This window comes from Platalea leucorodia (assembly GCF_965183815.1).
Source record: "Platalea leucorodia genome assembly, chromosome: 4".
Lineage (NCBI taxonomy): Eukaryota > Metazoa > Chordata > Aves > Pelecaniformes > Threskiornithidae > Platalea > Platalea leucorodia.
In genome coordinates this window covers 116,866,685-116,884,601 of record NC_138826.1, presented here as the reverse complement: position 1 = coordinate 116,884,601, position 17,917 = coordinate 116,866,685, and the positions used below count along the sequence as shown (strand labels likewise).

Below are 17,917 nucleotides of genomic sequence, written 5' to 3'. Positions count from 1 at the left end.
TAGGGCTCCTGGGACCTTGGGCAGGTAGGGGAGGCCCTGGGGTGCTGCTCAGTGCCAGGCAGGGCCCTGGGAGACTGCTTGTCCATCAGTGGATGTTAGCAAACGTTGGGTCCTAACTGCTCTTACCATTGCAGGATGTATATAGGATATAATTAGTTCTTATCCCTATTTTACAGAAAGGGAAAAGATTTAAAAAAAAAAAAAAAAAAGAGATTTCTCCAAAGGGAGAGAAAAAGAAAAGACTATAGCCAGGTTTAAAAAGATACAATCCTTGTTCCTGGTTCTATGCACAATTCTACATTAACTGCCAAACAAAAATATGAAATAAGCCATAATATGTTCTAGCGATATCAATTTCTAATCTTGCTTGTTTTTGTTTATATAACCTTGTGTTTGAGAATCTTGCTTTTTACTGTTACTACTTTTACTACTTCTTTCTCAATTTTTACCGTTAGAAATTGATTTACCTAAGTTATATGAAAACATAAGACAATTAAGGAAGAGTCTGTGTTTGGTTTTGGTTTTTTTCCCCCTCCTACTTGTATCCTGGACTGTTCTGTTTTGTTTAGTACTGAACTGTTGGAGCATCTTCCACAAAAGCATTGGAGGATGTAGCATCTGGTTTCCTTTATTTTTGTTTGTTCTCCATTTTCAAAGAACATTTGTTTTGGTAGTTTTTTACCTGTGTTTCATAGTACTCAGGAAAAAAGCAAAACCAAGAAAGAACCCCTCTACTGTCTCTAGAAAATGACAGGACTGGGTGGTGAAAAGAAGTCATATCCTTTCACTATTAAAATAAGAATACGAGGTCTTTTTAAATTGCACAGTTTGCTGTCAAGAGATGTATGAGATTCCCTGAAATAAAGCAGCTTGTGGTTGTGACAGTGGAAATGCTCATCCAAGCACCTTACCCTGCTGTCGTATCTGAACCAGCTTGTTCAGAAGTTTGGGTGTCTCTGTATTTCTTTGCATTTTGTGGCATAAGCATCAAATACATGGCGAGTGAAAACCCCTGTTGTGGTCCGTGGAAGAAAACACAAACAACTTTTCATTTAATGCAGTTGTTAAGATAGAGAATGAGAAACATAATAGAAGATGTTGATACAGCTCTTAAATCTTACTGCTCTTCTGCATGAATTCCAGCATACCAGTGTAGTATATCCAATAATTAAGAAGAAAAGTAATTATGTTTTAATTATATTTGATATGGTCCTTTGGCTTGTAGTGATTAACTGGAAAAGTCTTCATCATTTTATGTTAAATAGTAAAATGAATGACATTTTCCAGCTGCTGGCTTGTCTCATGCTACTGAACTGCTTCCGAAATAAGGTGTACGCATGGAGCTTTGCTTTATTGCAGTGAATGAGTGCAAGACATGCACAAAACGGATGTCAAAGCCGAATAATTAAATTATGATTCCTTCTGTTCTTTATTAATTAGGTGAGCATGGCATATTTCTTAAAGCTTGGTAACTGGTGTCCGCAGTTGCTTTTCTTCTAAGACATGAGAGATCTAGCAAAATCATTTAAAGTAAAATCTTAACAAAGCGGGTAAGATTTATCTCTGTAAGAGTCCCATTAAAATAATTAACAGTCAATATGCCAGACACATTTGTCATCTGTGTGAAGCAAAGCCGTCTGAAAAGAAGACATGGCCTGATGTGTTTTGAACTTTATTACCTTTTGGAAAGGTACTTTTCACATTTAGAAGGAAATGGAGAGATTTGGTTGTTTTTTCTAATTTTCCTGCAAATTGTGTAAGATAAGTTATAGCAATCGATTCTTTGTATGTTATAACTCTGGGTTTTTTTGTGGACACACTTTAAGTGATTGAATAAACCAAATGAAGAGTTGATACAGACAGGGAAAGAAAACAAATGCTTTTAAAAAATTTGAGATCATTAACTTCACAGATCAGTGTCAGCTATGTAAGATGTGATCCAAAGTTAGGATCAGACTTCCATAATTTATATATGAAAATTTATTTTTCCTGTGTTATACAGTGTTGTAATACTAAGTAAAAAATAGCGTGTGTTTAATTTCCCTGCAGAAATCTAAGTTATAATCTCTTTGTATTTTAGTTTTTACATACGGAAAAAAGAGGACAGAAAGAGATATATAAAACCCTCTGCTGTTGCAGATTAAGGAAAACTATGCAAAATGTGGGCATTTTTTCTATTCCAGTGAGATTCTTAAAAGACATTAATGTTGTCTGGGCATTTTTGCTTAGAATTTAGTTACAGTGGCTTTGCGTAATATATTCATTGCCATATACTGTTTCTTTGTGAAGAGGGAAATAGAGAAGAAAATTAAATAGAGGAGGAAATTTCTGTTTCTGTGGAACTGTTTCAATCATTGGATATATTATCAAAGCATATGTATGTAAATATAAAGATTAGTCTTACATGTTTTCATCTTTCATTTCAAAGCATTTTTTAAAAAGTAAGATGACAACATATGTTTTGTTATAATTGATATTCCATGCAGGAGGATGAAAGAAACATTGTTTTGATAATATTGATTTGGGTTTGTTTGGTATAATTTCAGTAAGGAAAATATTTTTACGTTTTATTAACTTATATATTATACACAGATTACTATATATTATATTCGGTAATGTAATAAAATATTCTCAATGGATCAAACCACAAATTCAAATTAATTCATTTGTTTGGGGCCAAACATATACTGAAATAATATGGTTGCTTTTTTTTTTCCCCCCCTTAATTTCTTGCCAAAATGGACATATTCATAAGCAAATTTTGTCTTCATGTTTATATTATTTGCTTTCATAGTTTTTAAGATCACATGATGGTTCATGGACTTCTGAAAATTAATCTAACTATCAATCCACTCATTATGTTGTCAAGTTTAAGAATAATTACCAGCACTGATAATTCAAAATTCCTGCAACGTTTTGCAAGTGGCTATGACTTAATTTTTTCCGTAGTATTATTTTAATGACATTAACTGTTGTGCAATTCCCAAGGAAGCAGGAGCTTAAATGATGGGTTTAAAACACAGTGTGCAGACTTTGAATGGAAGTTCAAAGGAGGTATTCTAGTCTAAAAAAATATGCTTTTTGTATATGACCTCTTGTCATGGATTTCCGCTAGCTGCAGTGCAAGCTTCATGACATTGCTTGTGAATAAGTTTGTTAGACTTACGTTGGATATATTTAGATTATTTTCATGGTACAAGTGTGGAACTGGAAGGGAGAATAACCTTGTTTATAGAATAATAGTGTCCATTTTATTGCCAGAAGCAAAAAAAAAAAAAATCTCTTTAAGAATATACTCTGCATTTTATATAGTTGATCATAATTACTTAAATGGAAAAGTTATAATTCAGTTACTTACGGCCATCAATTGTTTCACACATTACAAAGCCAGAGCAATTATGATAGTGTAAATTTACTTGTGTAATACTGGCAGTCATGGCTTGCAGAGTTCACTTTTGTGTAGTCCATTGTTTATACTTTTTATCTTGCGTGGCTATCATCTGATGAAAACACAAGCGGGAAGCGAATCAAGGTTTCTCCACTGAGAGTCCTTGTCTCCTGTCGTGATCTATCAGCATTTTTCATTATTTGTGGCTCTTCTTAGCACTAATTAGTTTTATCAGCTTCCGATTGACTCCAAGTGTGGGGTAAATGAATATGAATCTGCATGCAAAAAATGATAGAAATATCATTTTAAAAATATACACAAGCATTTATCCTCAGGTTCTCGGTTCTGGAGTTTGAGGTGATGAAGGTCCAGAGAGATATCCTAGGGACTGCTGACCTCAGTGCGCAGCTGGGTTCGGACAAGCCTTGGAATATACCTGATGTCTTCACCAAGAAGCTAGACTCTTGAGTTTTTACTCCACTGTAGTGTCATATGCCTAAAGTTTGATTCCTTATAAATATTTTGTAGCCACTGATTGCAACATTCCTAAACATGAACTTATTTGTTGGCTATAATGAATAGAACATGGTAGCAATGTAACAAATGTAAAGTCATTTTCTTTGGGAGAGTTTGTATTCTAGGTTTGCCCATTACCTGGTAAAAAAATATTTTCCTCAAAAGTTTTTGCAGATTTGTTGGAGTTGGAGAACTGGCACGTTTTCTATATTCAGTTATGATAGTGCAAGAGATGTAGCCTAGTTCATTACATCCTAGCACCCACATAAGTATGCCAGAATGCCAATTTCCTGTGAACCTGATTTAAACTCATGTCCAAATTGTTTACCTAGGCTCCTGTACTATACTGGTCCCGATATTTACAATCTAGATAATATGCAATCAGTTTAGACAATTTTTTCTTTATTATTATTTATTTTATTTTTACATTCTTTCATCAACTAAAGAAGGTAATGCTGAATAAATTAAAATAAACATACTTTGCTGCTTTAATTAAACAGATTGGATAGTGTGATATAGAGGTTAATTAGCTGCTAACAAATTAATTTCATTTTCCCACCTGGAAATCTGCTTTGTAATCGATTGCATTTTGCCTTATAAAAAGAAGCCATTTGCAGTTGCTTCTACTTTGAGGAAGTTACGGTGATGAGAAGATTAGCAGTTTCCTGAACCTTTTGGAAGAATATATTTACCAAAATTAAAAAGGATTTAAAAGATTTTTGTCTCTCAGGGTTGTTTCTGGCTGCCTTGCTTTTTGACTTAGAGGACTGGAGGAGGAATAAAGACAACGGTTATTTGTGTCTCTTTATATATGTAGCCAGTTCCTTTAAACTCGGTAATTCTAGAAGAGTCTTCTTTTCATTTTCTTTCCTGCTCATTTGTGACACATGCAAGTACATAAAATCCTAGGGGGTTTTTGTCATTCTTTGGGGAGATGGTAAGAATATTGAGGGAGGTTTGGCTGGTAAGAAGAGGAGAGAATAACTTTTTGAATAGTTACCTTTCGTTATCCACCTACTAGGGTAGGCCAGAGGCGCATTATAAATCTTTCTTCTACTTGAATGGGAGTGGACATTGATTTTTGGTGTTGAATCCATTGGGACTATAGTAATATTATTTGTGACTTTCAATTCATAACATGAAACATATGTCCATACTGGGCTTGTTCCAGAGTCTGTTTGGTTGACTTCAGTGAGTTCCGGCTCAGACTGAAAAAAAAGGTTTGGAAAAAGTCTTTGAAACATAGTGTGGACTGCAGAGAGTTGTGTGCAAAGTTGATGGTATTTGCTATGCTGCCTCTATATCATATTCTTCTTACAAAAAAACCCCAACATCCACAATGTTTCAAATTGCAAAACAGTAATTTTAAAAATTTGGTAAAGGAGATTAAAGCCATTTCAACAATGTTTTTAAGTGGCTGCAGGACTAGACAATCAAGTAATCAACTCTTAAAATAATGGGGATGATATAAGAGCAAGAGCTCCTTATCCTGCCCCACTGGTTACTACTGCTATGGTTTGCATTAGGGTTCCTGCCACTGGTCTTTGAATCCTCAGCATAAAGAGATTTGGAGCTGAAGATTTGTTAATGCCTGTAGCCTTATTTTTGTCATATAGACCTGTTTTACTGAATATTCCCTTTCAAAGGTGGAACAAACTGCCTATCCCAAGAGCTTTTCTCCATAGTCTTACCTTAGATTTGGAACTTCTGGCTGATAGTTAACTACTGGGTAAACATACGATGGAAGTAAGCAAATAATACGTAGTATTTCTAGAATTAATTGGTGCTTTTTACTTGAGAGAAAACCAAAACCAAAACCCACAAATAGATTGCAGACTGCCAGAAGAACAGCAGTCTTTACCAATACAAAGCCTGTTTCTCCACTCCCATTAAAGTCTATGGGGGAAATTCGATTTTCAGAAATGACAGATTTCTCCATCTGCTCAATACAGGCAACTTTCCTTACTTTGATCTGCTGAAAATAAATAAATAAGTATAAAATCTAATAGCTTTGAAGCTTGAGTCATGCTGCCAATGGATGTCCTGGTCCTTCCTCGCAAATTATTGTAGATACGGTGCTTACCTTACTAAGCTTACATCTTCTCTGAAAAAATGAACAAAACAATTCTTTATGGAAATGTTTAATTTATTGTCTAAGATGTTTCAGTTTAATCATAGTGTTGTTCTGTTCTGTAGACTGTTACTGTCAGTATCATCTGTTGGGTCAGGGTTTCAGTTCATCATGAAAGTGAACAGTAATGGAAGGTAAAAGTTTGCATAGCCAACTGGGGACAGATAGCTTGATAGTTTTAGGTACAGAGAACCTTATATTAGCATGTCCAGTACTTATTAGAAAGACAAATATACTCTGTAACAATTCTGTTCTTAAGAACAAAGTCTTCCATTTGAATTAGTCTTGGTAGGCTTCAAGGCACTGCCAGCTCAAGAGCTGATCTTTCCATTTTGTAGGTACATACCAGTTCCATTCACCGAATGTTGTACCAAGAGGAAGGTGATGACTGATGAATATAACAATAAAAAAGTCTTCTGTTGCAAGAGTGTTGCAGCAGAATTCTGAAAGGCTGAAAGTGTAAAATGATGTGCTTTTGGCATCTGTCCCCATACAGAGTCACTATGATGTGCTGAATTGCAGCTATAGTGTGGTACATGGTTAACGTTTGCATATACTCTTGCATAGTGATGCTTGTGGTTTTACTGTAGATCAAAATATTATCCTTGAAGAGAAATTTTCAGTTTGACTAACTAAAAAGACAGTCATTCTGTGATATAATCAAGTATACCAGGGAGTAGTATCAATGTGGTTTTGCATCATTAAATCTTCAGTCACTAATTCTTCATTCCTGCATGAAGTATTTGGCCTTCGATATTTTGCAATTAAAAAAATACTTAATTCGGTGCCACATTTGATTCATTTACTCTACCAGTTGCACTAAAAAAATAAATAAATAAAAAAAATCCCCGAAGTTAAAAACAATTCATAAAGACTATCCTTACCAGTAGGCAAATTCCATTGTTATATTACCAATTATCTGCATGTCCAACAGATGTTGCCTTCTGATCGAGGGCCATTGAGCTATAGTATGCCTTTATGCAGAAATTATTCATGGAGCATGTTGTATTATTTCAGAAGAACAGACAGCTCTGTAGATTCTGATTCAGGTGTTTGTCTGACATGTATTTCTCATCACCTTGTGCTCTGTATTACATTTAACCTGACACATTCCACCACTTTTGTCTTTTAATTCAACAGTCAAATTGCAGTTAATGCTTAAAATGCATCCTTAATTTTTTCAGGAAGTTAAGTATCATCCTGACAGCTTAAGTAGTCCAATGCCAGTTTCTTACAACAGTTCTTATGGTGAAAATTATCTGAAAATTGGGCAGTTTTGTTTGACATGGAGAAGTTTTTCCTATCCTTTACAGTTTCTATGATCAATTCTAGAGATTTGAAGACAGGAGTACTCTTTCCAGTATATTTTATGCTGCTTTTTGAGGCTGTGTGTGCAACCTTGATACTCTTCACTACTTCTCTTTTTTCTAAGTAAATGTATAATGTAGCATAATATGGACACTGAGGGGAAAAAAATAAAATTAAAAAACCCTACTTACTGTACCCTGTAAAAAACAGCAGGGTTTTCTCCTGAGCTTTGAACACAATATAAAAAACTTCTTACTCAGCTTTAGTAATTGTAATTTGCACAAGACAAATTAAATCAAGCGTGGTTAAAATCAGCATCTAATTGGATATTGTCACGGTGAGGAGAGGAACATGAGACAACATCCACTGTGAAGGTCATGGCCAACCGATGGATGGGCTGTGGCCGTGCAATCTTTTTACACAGTCCTCGTGCACAAAGTTAGCTGAGACCTGCCCCAGTGATGGTGCTGGTGAGTCAGCAGAGCCCAGCCTGGGGTATGTGGGACGCCTGCTCTGGCCAGTCTCAGTTCTGGGCTCCAGGCAGTGGCTTGCCACCGATGCAGGCTGGTTCCACCTTGATGCTTGGCTTTCCTGGCATGTCAAACATCCGCGTGGCATACAGTCTCTGTTACTGGGGGTTTTATAGACAGGTGTCACAGGATGCCAGTCAAATCAGTCCATGACATTATCATGTTTTTCGAACATCTCAGGTGTTCTCTTGTCATTGACTGATGCACAGCCTGCACCAAGGCTCATTACACTCACTCCTTGTTTGCACAGCCATGTGCGCCATAGCTCACCACACTCAGCCTTGTGCCCTTGGCCATGGCTCGTTGTACTTGGTTCTCAATCAAGGCAAGGTCATGGTGCTCCTGTGAGCTGTAAGTACTCAGAAGCTGTAATAGCACAATATATGATCTCCTGTTTGTAACACATATTTACTGTTACAAGTATTTTCATATTGTGCCTGCCTTAAGTCATCAAAAATACCGTGATTTGGTAAAATAACCTACCTCTCAACCAGAGTCCAGTGTATATAGCATATATAGCATTTAAATAGGTTTTGCATTTTTAAAATACATACTATCTTCATGTATTTCTTCACAAAAATTCCAAGTTCGATTTTTTCGGTTTTATTTTCACTGTATAAGTTTCTGAGTTTTAGCTGGACCATTCACATTAAAATTATTTCACAAAATATATCATCAGTCAAAGTGAGGAAGCAAATTTTGGTTTTGCTGTATGGTATGCTCTAATGCAGAATTCACAGTTCAGAATAATGTTCATAATAATGTTTCTAAATAGGAAAGCCCTATAACCATAACATTCACATGGTCAGGAGAAAGGAAGGAGAGGGCAAGAGGAGGTGAGAGCAGAGCAAGTGTCCATTCCATTTGCTAATTGTGACTTAACTGATCTAATCTATTTGGCTGTCATTGATTATTACATATTGAAAGGAATGATGTCTCCAATGACAGGAAGGACCTCAGGTTACAGGGGTGAGAGGCTTCAGTTTATGGGTCCTGACTCTGTGAAGGTGCAAAGTAGGATCCAAACTTCTCAGAAATGTGAAGCCTGAGGTTCTTCAAAGATCCTTATAGAAACAGGGTATTAAGGTACCTAGAGAATATTAATGTTGGAAACTCAAGTACTTCCAGAGTTTTAGATTATTCCAAGTTTAGACTTCAATGAACTTTTTCATGATCTCAGTTTTTAACTCAGATACCTAAATTCTGTCCACCGTCAGCACTGCAATCTTTGGATCTAGCCTCAAATCAAAATCCCTCAGAGCTGATGTCAAGGGCTTGAAAGCGCATTTTTCATATAGTGTGTTTTTATCTGGAATCTGTAGCTGTACATTCTTCTTAGCTGATAAATTATCTGTTTATGTGAGGGTTGTATGTTTTAGTCCCCGTCTAGCATGCAGATGATTAATAAATTACTCATTTTATTTATCACTCTGATGCATCTGTGAATGGACAAGTGACCATCTCATGAAAACTGTCTATAAATTTGGAGGTTTCCAGATTGATAATTTGAGTGAAGGAATTAAATGAATGCTGAATAAGTTCATCTTTCTCACCTTATAAAAGAAAGTGTATTCTATGACAAAGAGTATGCAGCACCTATAATCCTCCTTTATGTTATTTCCTGTAATCTTCACCTTCATCTTTTCATTCCAATTATTAGTCTCAGTAGAATCTTGAGAAAAGCCCTTTACACAAATCCAATGAAAAAGGCTTATCATAAATTATAGGTGCAGACCTGGACGTTTTTAATTAGTGTATGAAATTCAATATTCTGAGAAAGTAGTTCTTTAATCAAATTATGTTTTGGTGAAAAATGTCTAACCCAAGTAACTGATTTGCCCATATTGTGAGTAATATGGGGAAATATTTCTAGACTGGGATGTTATTGAACTGTTTGATATTTGTCTTTTTTTATTAAAAATACTTTGATTTCTAAAGGATCTTGTTTCTAAGTCCTGTTTCAAGATCCTGTTTTAAATGCACTTTCTAACCCATTTCTTACAGCCCATGTTCAGATACAGTAATTGCAACTAATTTACTATATTGCCTGACTTTGTGTTCACTTAAAGACAGGAGGCAAATCAGTATTTCTACTCAAGGACACTGAAGGGAAAAAAAAAAAAAAACTTATTAGCTGGTAATCCCCTTAATTTACCTGTGCCATTTCACTATGTAAAATTACAAAGCTATAACAAAAGTGTGGTTGGCATGCTTTCCTTTCTTCCCTATTTGCAGGCTTTTATTCCCTAAAGTTATTCTCTTTAGAAATAGATGTCATTTTTCATTTGTGGTAGGCCATATTTAGCTTTCTTTTCTGAAGAGTCTAATTGTGCCTTAAACTGCATGTCAGACTATATAAGGGATTAAACTAAAACTACCTGGCTTATTTGTCATAGGATTTATTAGGTTGGGTTTAAATCTTAATTACCCTAAAGGTATTAGAGTGAACTTTTTTTAATGCACATCTTTATCCAAGGGGATACTAGAAAATGTTTTTTTAAAATTAAAGCAGATGGATTTTACCAACACTTAATGAAATATTTTTTTAGCATTTATAGACATTTACACTAATTTCATCCAGCATGTCTATGAAAGATGAAATAAACCAGTATTATTAGTATTTTTATTGCTGCATGCTGAGAAATAGGACTCCCCGTTATTTCACTAGTGTTCTACGCCTTTTCAAAGTGTGTGGGATTAGTATGATTTTAAAATGTTCTCCAAATTTTTATCTGTAATTCTAAGAACTTATTTTTAAACTGAACAGTCAAAATCAGACATATATTTGTAATAGGTTTGTTTTTTCTTGGTTTTTGATTTCTTACTCTACCGCGTTATCTGCAAAACAAAAGAATCCTTGTAGGTATCACTACAAGCAGGTTAACTGCAATATAAAGGAGCTTTTATGCATTGCCTCTTTAGCACATTTTGTATAAAACACTTAGAAGTCATGAGAAGTATGCTGTTTTAAAACAAAATTCAAATAATCATATTTGGCCTTAATTTCAGATTTTGGAACATGCAGTAATAATTATGCAGTAATATATATTTGCAATATAATCTACTGCACTAATTTTAGGTTTGCCTCCAGTTGAAGAAAATGTTTGAAGTATGGATACCTTTAACAAAAACTCTTCTGTTTTCTTTTCTGTGGGAGTTCATTATCTTCTAGCATCTCTGTAGCAAATAAAGTTATGCAAAAGAGTGTTATTTTGTGTTTTCACATTTTATCTGCAATTGGTTTGGAACTACTAGTTTTAGGGAAAAAAGGTAATTGTGATGTCTGTCTAAATTAACACATTACATTAATTTCTTATTATATGAAAAGCTGCAGAAAACTGGTTTCTCCCCCTCCTCCGTTGTTTTTTTTTTTTTTTTTTTAATTTATTTATTTTCAGGTAGTTCATTGTAGTGTCTCACAAAATTCTAGAATTCATTTCAGGCCTTCAATCTCCCCTGCATCTCTAACACCATTTTGTGCTGCATCACAGGATCTAGGTTACGTAGAACCTCAAGGAAGCCTCACGTACAGACCTGGGGGCAGAAGTAAGTTCAAGCACAGCTTCAGTGAAAACAACATTTCTGAATAGATAGTATTGGATGTTTGTTGAAAATCTTAAGATTTCCAGTATTTTTTTTTTTTTTTTTTTTTACTGAATGAAATGCAAACATCTCTTGTGGAAAAGCAGATACTTAAAAAAGTACACATACAATGTTTCCACCAAAAAAGAGGTTGGACCAGTTGATGGGATCCTTATTTCATGGACAATTCTTGGAATTGTTGCATAGGATTTACATAGCAGGTTTTCCTACAGAAGCCATTACGTGGCAATGATGACAAGAAGCTTTCATCGTTGGTACTCAGTAGAGTAAAGGAGGATGTATAGCTTTTACCAAGAGAATGACATAGATTTATTATCATGATTTACTATACGTAATTATCTGTAGAGTCAAATATGTCTTGTTGCAATGTAATCCCTTTGTGTTGTTCTTGAAAGAATTTGATTGAAAAAAAATACTATTTCCTGTGATGACAAGCCAACTTCAGCTCCATTCACATAATCCTGAGTTGAGATTAGGCATTTAACTAGTCAAATCAATAGATTGTGTCTGTAAACTTGCTCCACAGAGAATCAAAATGCAAGAGTAAGTTAGTGTTGTTGTGAATCCAAATTTCATCTGCAGTTGTTCTGAAAGATTATATTTTCCCATGCTTTTCTTCTGTTTGATCAATCTGTGTGTTTCTTCAAATCTTTAGACATAGAGATCATAGAGACCAGAAACTTTGGATTCTGAGTGGCGAAATTTAGGAAGTCATTAATACTACTCAATATCTAGTGTTTCCCATTGGAATTGTTTTATACCCAAAGCTGGGAAACAAAGTACTATTGAAATGAAAAGCAATATAAAGACAATGAAACAATCTAGCTTCAGCAGATAATAGTATCAATGAAAGTGTGGAAGAAAAAGATTATTAGGATAGAATAGAAGAACATAGTAAGAGTCACAAATAAAACATTTATGACCTGGTCCTTAATGTAATTTTTCTATGCCTTGCATGACCTTGTCAGATACTGAAACTGTTTTATTTGAAAGGGGAATTAATGACAGTGAAAACTACCCTTTGCAACTGCATAAATTTTGTAAACTTGGATGCTGATACTATGCTAAAGTTTCTAATTTATGCATATGATCTCCTAAAGTAATTCTTCTGTCAGTGCAGCTTCAGGACTGTATTACTAAATCCCTTCATTCATGAACAGAAGTAACAGTGAGTATTTACCCCTCTCTCTCAATAGCATTACTGGATAAAGACAAAAATAAATAGCTAGGGTATTTACATTGTATCTTAGGCTTGCTGAATAAGTGTGCCGTATTACCTGGTGGCAGAAGTGTATAACAGTGGGAAGATTCAAATTCTTTGTGGCAAGAAGTTATTAAATAACTAAACTACTTGCTTGAGAACCAGCAACAAAGCAATTTGTTCTTGTCTGCTAGAAGTGGTTAAATTATGAAAAATTGTCCTCTAAAGATCTAACTGATCCATGAATCTAATTTGTGAACTGTACAGCATTCAGTGTGTTGTAGCACTGTGTATCTCATATTTTCTATATTAAAAGTAGTGAGATATGACCAATGTCAGTGTTAGTTTATGCATTATATAGGTAATATCTCCAGGCAGGGTAATGAACTACAAGATATGAATAGCCTAACAAAATATCTAGTTCATTTGGGGTGGTGGGGTGGGTTATTTTAATTAACTTGTAAATGTATCATGTTTCTGAAACATAATTCTTTAATAGGCGATTTAAAAAATACTGTTTAGTCCAGTAGAAGTAGATAGCAATGCTATGCCAGCTTTGATCAATTTAAACAAATAAATAAAAATATAAAAGACATGGGAAAATATAATTGTGATGATAAAGAATCATTTTGTTTAAGTAGATAAACAGAATTGTACATGTAGAAGACTGTTAAAAATCATATGCATTAAATGATTTTATGACAAGGTATACTGCTAGGGTAAACTCGAGGAATGGGAAGGGGGTGGGGAAATAAACTGATACCTAGATGAAAGTCAATACAACAGAAGGCCTAATAGAATTGCGTTTTATGAAAATGTTCCTTTTTAAAATGAACCCACTAAACAAAAAGCATATATATCTAATATCCAGATAAGTATGTCTGTAGTGCTTTTCCTGGTCTCATTTCTCCCAAACAAAAGCTTCCAGGGAAGAGATTGCAGGGGAACTGCTCTAACATAACATAACATATAATATAACATGGCATAACATGACATAACACAACACAACACATGACATGACATAACATAACATGATATAACATGACACGACACGACACGACACGACACGACACGACACAACATAACATAACATAACATAACATAACATAACATAACATAACATAACATAACATAAGGAAGTGTGGTGAAAGAGCTGTTCTTTTCCCCTGTCTTCTGAAGTGAAACAACATATTTTTTTCCTAATTAAACAGATCATCTTGTGATGAAAACACTTGTGCTAATATTCCAGCTAGTACCACTCAGAGTTGGGTCCTCTGCAGTTTTAACTGTTGCCTGCTAAAGAATCACATGGCTTTTTGAACGGATGAAATTATTTACAGAACAGTTATTTTGTACACAGCCATATAAAAAGTAAAGAGGATCCGAAGGACGTGGAATTTTTTGCCTCTTCCAACTTACTTGAAGGCTTCCATAAGCATTACATGGTCTTCTCTTTACAACAATCAAGTGAATAAGCAATTAGCTTTGGACTTTAATGATGAAAGGAATTTCCTCCTGTGTCTGTACCACACTGAGGTCTGGCTTAGTTACCCAGGTACTGATACATAACCAACTGACCTGCGGATAGAACAGTGTCTTGATGGAAAAGTGGAAAAGTGCGTTGTGAGGGAAAAGGAAAGAAGATGAGTTCATGTTAATAGCATTTACCTCAAAATGGCATTTAGCTCATCTATAATATATTTCATGTTTGGATCTCAGAAAGGTCACAAAGGAGAATGAGCGATGTCATTATTTATGAAGTGAGGAAAACTTCATGTTTCATGGTTCATGGTTTATAACGATGGTTTATAAAGTTCATGGTTTATAATGATGAACTGAATTACCTTGTAGCACGTCATGGCACTTTTGTAGTGCAAGTAATAATTGTCATTGGCTTACCCACTTAAATAACGATTACTGAAATCATTCTTTCCTGTTGGTATTTATAACATAAAAAACATTTTTTGTGGTCAACTTTTTATTTAGATACATAAATCCAAAGGTATTGCCATAAACAGAACTGAGAATATAAATTAAGGCTATTTTTGGAGGTTAACAGCAATCTCCTATTTTAAACAAGCTGCTGGGCATGAAGAAATGTAACTTCTCCTTTTCTTTATTCAAAATCTGTAATGGAACTTAAAAAAAGCTATGTACATATACGTGACTATTTCATACAGAAATGCACATAACAGTTGCTTACTTTCATTCAAAAAAGTAGAAGGTAAATTACAGCAATTCTATTTAGTAGAAAGCTACTACAGTGAACCTAAATCTTTAAGGCTTTTAATGGTTCAGAAATATCTCAAGAGAAAACAGTATTCCATTAGAAATACACCAATTTTCAAACTGCTGTAGATGCTACACTGAATGAAGCTTCGGACTGATTCTGTGCTAGAAACTAGTAATCTTCTCCTTCATTGCTTTGCTTGAATTACATGGTACAGTGTTTCCACAGAGCTGCCAGGATCCACTCTGCGCTGTAACAGCCAGACTCTCCTGTGATGTATTTTCCCAGATTTTATTTCCACCATGGGAGGTGAATAAAACAATAAACATGTGCGCAACAAATACTTAACCCACTTAGCAATGCCCATGCGTCATTGTATCTATTGCCTGCTAGATGTCATGGTGCATAAATCACCTAATTGCATAGTGAGAGAGTCATATGTCTGTAAAAGAAGCAGCTTACGGAAGTCTTTTATGAGCTCTGGATTTTGTCCAATGTTGTCTGTACTTTTTCTAGCTGGCTTTTTGAGTGACTTATGTAGCTTACCAGGGCAGAATCATTAAATGAATGAAGTTAAACACAAGCATGGGAAATATTACATGCAACAGAGAGCAAGCAAAGGCCTGATTCTGTCATATTTCAGAGAGAATGCATAAAGAAATGCGTGTTTATTTTAAAATGTATTTTAGTACAAATTATTGCTAATAAACTTTATTCTCTACTTTCAAACTAACAGAACTACTTTTCTTTCTCTTACAGAATAATGATATAATCTATTACAATGCAAAAGATGATCAGAATGATGTAAGTAATATGTTTCTTTTCATTTCATTGCCTGTAATCTCAGAAAATTAAAGGATTGAAAATATTAATGAAACTCTAAGACTAGCATTTAAATATTTTGCAGAAACAAGAAACCAAGAAGCTTAGAAATGTCTTCAAAAGTTTCCTCAAGAGCCAAATAATATTTTATGTTCTAATTCTCAAAGTCTGTCTTCCCTCATACAGTCTGAGTTACTGATCAGGCAGGGAATGTGCTGGGAGAAAAAAGATCCTGACAGCAGTATCATTCACTTTTTGAAATGTAATAAAATCGTAATTATAGGACTGGAGAATCAAAATGATAAATATAAATAATTTACTTTACTCTGAAGGAACCATTTTCTGGCCCTATTTTCCAAGCTCATATTATCTTTTTCTGTATTCTTTGTAAGAAATTTTTTACATGAGGGGAAAGCAGATGTAAACTGCTACTGAATGACTATTTTCATGTACTTCGTGATCACTCACATGACTGTAATAAGCTTTGCGGAAATTGAAAAGCCAGTCCCAAGATTTAGACAAAATGTATGATATTTCAATTCCTGGTTCTACTAAAATTCTTACTTTAAGTGGTTTGAAGTTTCCTATCTGGCTTTAACTATTAAAGATCTTAATGTCTTCTGGGGAGATAATACAACTGCTTGTTTTCATTATAGATTTAATTTATAAAACTATAGAAAACATGTTGTAAATGTATTAATCAGAATTGCCAGCATGCTTCATTTGCACTTTTTAATCAAGTATTCTTTAGAGATTGATGGCATCACTATTGTAACTGATGCTTCTGCTGTAAGGCAATTAAAGAAGGCACATAGATCATGTCAAGCAGAACTATTTGATATGCTTATATAGAGTTACGAGTATTGGAATTCAGATGCAACAAAGTCTACTGCCCTGAGTTTTGAAATTTGCATGCTTTAAGTAAAATTCATCAAAAGTAACCTAAATTTGAAAGATATTGGTCTCTTCTGATTAAATTCACTGGGACGGCAGGTGTTAATCACTTCTGGAAACAGAATTACAAAGCTTAAACACTGGACTTTTAATCTGAATGTACCATATAGTGATGGTAGATTATGGTGTGAAGTAAAAGACCCTGCTTTATCTGTTGTGATTAAATAGTATTGGGAAAGGTCTTGAGGCGATACTTCTATGACATAAATCCAAAATTGTTAGGCAAGGTTCCAGAGTTTACTCTCATTTTCTTTGACTTTTCTCAGGATATTTTTTTCCCCCAGAAAAAAAAAACAAACGTGGCCCCTCTAAAAAAAAAACCAACCAAACCAAACCAAACCGAAGCGAAAAAATTTATTCCACCAGGTGTCCTACTTATATTTCTGTTTGTTTTGTTTCTTTTTACGACTTTTTGAACTCTTGGAATGAAGTTTATAATAACCTTTATTGTTGAGTTAAGAATAGTTCCTTGTGAGTCGGGACCGATCTGTCAAGAAACAAATAACATTGTAACATGGCATCAGCAACACAGAGTGCAATACTAAAACCCAACACCAGCTTGAGTTATTATTCTGAAATGTTTCGAATCACAATGAAAAATTTTAAGTCCTAGGAATTTCAGCTTAGTGAGCTGAAATATTTTGCAGATCTGTGCTATATGGACTTTGTAATATATAAAAATATAGCCTTGAGACTGTGGTTCTGTTTGAGTTGGCAGTATGTACATAGGGCTATATATGTTGAAATAAGTATTTTTCTTTTCTTCATAACAGTCCTCAAATCAAAAGGTTAAAGAGGGAGAAGGAAAAAAAGGAGTTTTTTTGTTTTGTTTTCCTTTTAATCTCTTTATTTAATTCTAAGTTTAGAAAGCAATGTCAAGGGAAAAGATAGTAAGAAAGTACAGTATTTACAAGCTCTGGTTCTTTGAGAGTGTGTGCTTTCTGTCAGTCATTTAAGCTTTTTTGGCTAGCTGATCAGAACAAATGTTTTGACTTAAGGAGATACCATTAAAAAGTTGCAATTACACCATGAAAAGAGAGGCCAGTCTCAGATATCTCGGCCACTGATACCTCATGGGTTCAGCACGTCTGCTAAGGGCTGGATTTCTTCATCCAGCAGGTTTCTCTAAACATACTCGAATTCTGCTTCTTCACAGCCAAAGAAGGGCAACAAAGCTGGTGAAGGGTCTAGAGCACAGGTTCTATGAAGAGCAGCTGAGGGAGCTGGGGTTGTT

The 17,917-nt window shown here is 34.6% G+C and overlaps 1 protein-coding gene across 5 annotated transcripts in view; it reads left to right on the top strand.

The window, feature by feature from the left end:
• The window catches only part of CACNA2D1 (calcium voltage-gated channel auxiliary subunit alpha2delta 1), a gene marked incomplete at both ends in the record, with an annotated part of 429,826 nt that overhangs the window by 215,550 nt on the left and 196,359 nt on the right, over positions 1–17,917 (top strand). For all 5 annotated transcript variants that reach the window (XM_082308450.1, XM_082308448.1, XM_082308449.1 and 2 more), the window contains one exon: positions 15,667–15,711. In XM_082308450.1, coding sequence (XP_082164576.1) covers positions 15,667–15,711 — 45 coding nt within the window. The remainder of the gene's footprint in view (positions 1–15,666; positions 15,712–17,917) is intronic.